This window comes from Malurus melanocephalus, unplaced genomic scaffold, assembly GCF_030028575.1.
Source record: "Malurus melanocephalus ecotype Western Australia unplaced genomic scaffold, MMel_1.1 scaffold_2066, whole genome shotgun sequence".
In the NCBI taxonomy this organism is placed as follows: domain Eukaryota; kingdom Metazoa; phylum Chordata; class Aves; order Passeriformes; family Maluridae; genus Malurus; species Malurus melanocephalus.
This window is the reverse complement of record NW_026625298.1, coordinates 5493-7918: the sequence shown is the minus strand read 5'-3', so window position 1 is coordinate 7918 and position 2426 is coordinate 5493. Positions and strand designations below refer to the sequence as shown.

The 2426-nt window shown below is 39.6% G+C and overlaps 1 protein-coding gene across 1 annotated transcript in view; it reads left to right on the top strand.

Annotated features, from left to right (window-relative positions):
* The window catches only part of SELENBP1 (selenium binding protein 1), a gene marked incomplete at its 5' end in the record, with an annotated part of 10192 nt that overhangs the window by 4531 nt on the left and 3235 nt on the right, over positions 1-2426 (top strand). The window contains 4 exons of the mRNA XM_057388526.1: positions 19-203; positions 842-1020; positions 1674-1752; positions 2295-2416. Of these exons, the coding sequence (XP_057244509.1) occupies positions 19-203; positions 842-1020; positions 1674-1752; positions 2295-2416 (565 nt within the window). The remainder of the gene's footprint in view (positions 1-18; positions 204-841; positions 1021-1673; positions 1753-2294; positions 2417-2426) is intronic.

Here is a 2426-nt window from a genome sequence, read left to right as displayed (position 1 = left end):
TTTTTTTTCATTTTTTCCAGGCACTTTTGTCCTCCTGGATGGAGAAACCTTTGAAGTGAAAGGAAATTGGGAAAAAGGAGGAAAAATCCCCCCCATGGGCTACGATTTCTGGTACCAACCCCGRCACAACGTCCTCATCAGCACCGAGTGGGGCATCCCCAAAATCCTGGCCCAGGGCTTCAACCCCCAGGATGTGGAAAAAGGTGGGTGGAAAAATCAAAAAATATCCCATTTTGGGGTGAAAAAATCAAAAAAAAATCATTTTGGAGCGGAAATTCCTAAAAAATTCCAATTTTGAGGTGAAAAATTAAAAAAAAATCCATTTTGGAGTGGAAATTCCTAAAAAATTCCAATTTTGGGGTGAAAAATAAAAAAAAAAAATCCATTTTGGAGCGAAATTCCTAAAAAATTCCAATTTTTACGGCAGAAATTCCTAAAAAATTCAAATTTTTACAGCGGAAATTCCTAAAAAGATTAATTTTTTTATTACGGAAATACATAAAAAATTGAATATTTGAAAGCAGAAATTCCTTAAAAAATGCATTTCTTATAGCAGAAATACCTAAAAAATTGAATTTTTGAGAGTGAAAATTCCTAAAAAAAATTGAATCTTTGGCACTTGAAATCCCTGAAAATTTTCATTTTGAGCAGCAGAAATTCCTCAAAAAATTCCACTTTCCAATGCGAAAAGTTGGGGAAAAATCCCATTCTTGAGCACGAAAACACCGAAAAACCCCATTTTTTTTCCCTTCAAATCCTGTATTTTTTTAACAAAAACCAACCAAATAATATTTTTTTCTGTAAAAATTTAATTTTTTTTATTTTAATTTTTAATTTCCAGGGCATTACGGGCGTCACATCAATGTTTGGGATTGGAGCAGCCGTTCTCTGATCCAGGAGATCGATTTGGGAAAAGGCTCCATCCCCCTGGAAATTCGMTTCCTGCACGACCCCAAAGCTTCCCAGGGATTTGTGGGATGTGCCCTGAGCGGGGAAATYCAGAGATTCTTCAAAACCCAGGTGGGATTTAGGAATTTTGGGAAAAAAAAATGGAATTTCGGGCCTTTTTCCTTGTTTTTTTAGGGTCAAAATGCGGAATTTGGGGGGGTTTCTCTCTTTTTCTTGGGACAAAATTCAGCCTGGAATTGGGGGTCTTTCAATCCTTTTTTTGGGACAAATCCCAGGTGGGATTTAGGGATTTTGGGGAAAAAAAATGGAATTTTGGGGGAAAAAAGATGGAACTTTGGGGTTTTTTTCATGGTTTTTTAGGGGCCAAAATGCGGAATTTGGGGTTTGGGGGGTTTTTTTGGCACAAAATTCAGCCTGGAGTTGGGGATTTTTCCATCCTTTTCTTGGGACAAATCCCAGGTGGGATTTGGGGATTTTGGGGAAAAAACCTGGAATTCCAGGGGTTTTTCTGTGTTTTTCTTGGGACAAATCCCATTAAACCGAAACTGGGAATCCTGGAATGGTTTGGGCTGGAAAATCCTAAAAAAATCCTTGAAGAAGGTGAAGGAATCCCTTGGATTTCTTGGATTTTCTCCTCCTTATCCCAAATCCAGGACTGGGAGCTGCACTTGGGAAAATCCTCGTGGATTCCTCAATAAAATTGGGGATTTTTGGGAATTTTGGGAGGATTTTTGGATGATAATTCCCAAAATTTCTTCCTGCAGGAAGGCAAATGGGCAGCAGAGAAGGTGATTGAAGTTCCCTCCAAGAAAGTCCAAGGGTGGCTCCTCCCGGATATGCCAGGTCAGTGGGAAAAATTGGGAAAAACTGGGAAAAATTGGGAAAAATTGGGAATTTTCTCCATGATCCGGAGCCGGTTTTGGCCGAAATTCATCCTTAAATGGCAAAAAAAATCCCAAATTTTTGGGTTCTTTGAGCAGTGATTCCAGTATGAGCGAAGGTTCCTCTGCTCGAGGTGGGATTTTCCAGGAAAATTCTTGGAATTTAGGTCTGAATTGGCTCCATGCTCTTTTTTTCCATAAAATTCCTTGGAATTTGAGTCTGAATTTGCTCAGGAATTATCTGGGAATGCTGAAAAAACTTGGAATGATCCCAACATTAATTCTCCATAAAAACCCCTGGAATTTGGGTCTGAATTTGCTCAGGAATTATCTGGAAATGCTAAAAAACCTTGGAATTCTTCTCATCCCACTTTTCCCGCCCCATTTTTTGGCGCTTCCGAATTTTGGCACCAAAATTTGGGCGGGAATTTTGAGTATTCCCGGATTTTGGGGAATTCCCTGATTTTTTTTTTTTTTTCCTTTGGAATTTTTTCCTCCTGGAAGGGCTCATCACAGACATCCTGATCTCCCTGGATGACAAATTCCTGTATTTCAGCAATTGGATCCACGGGGACGTGCGGCAGTACGACATCTCCGACCCCAAAAACCCCAAACTGGTGGGGCAGGTGAGGAAAA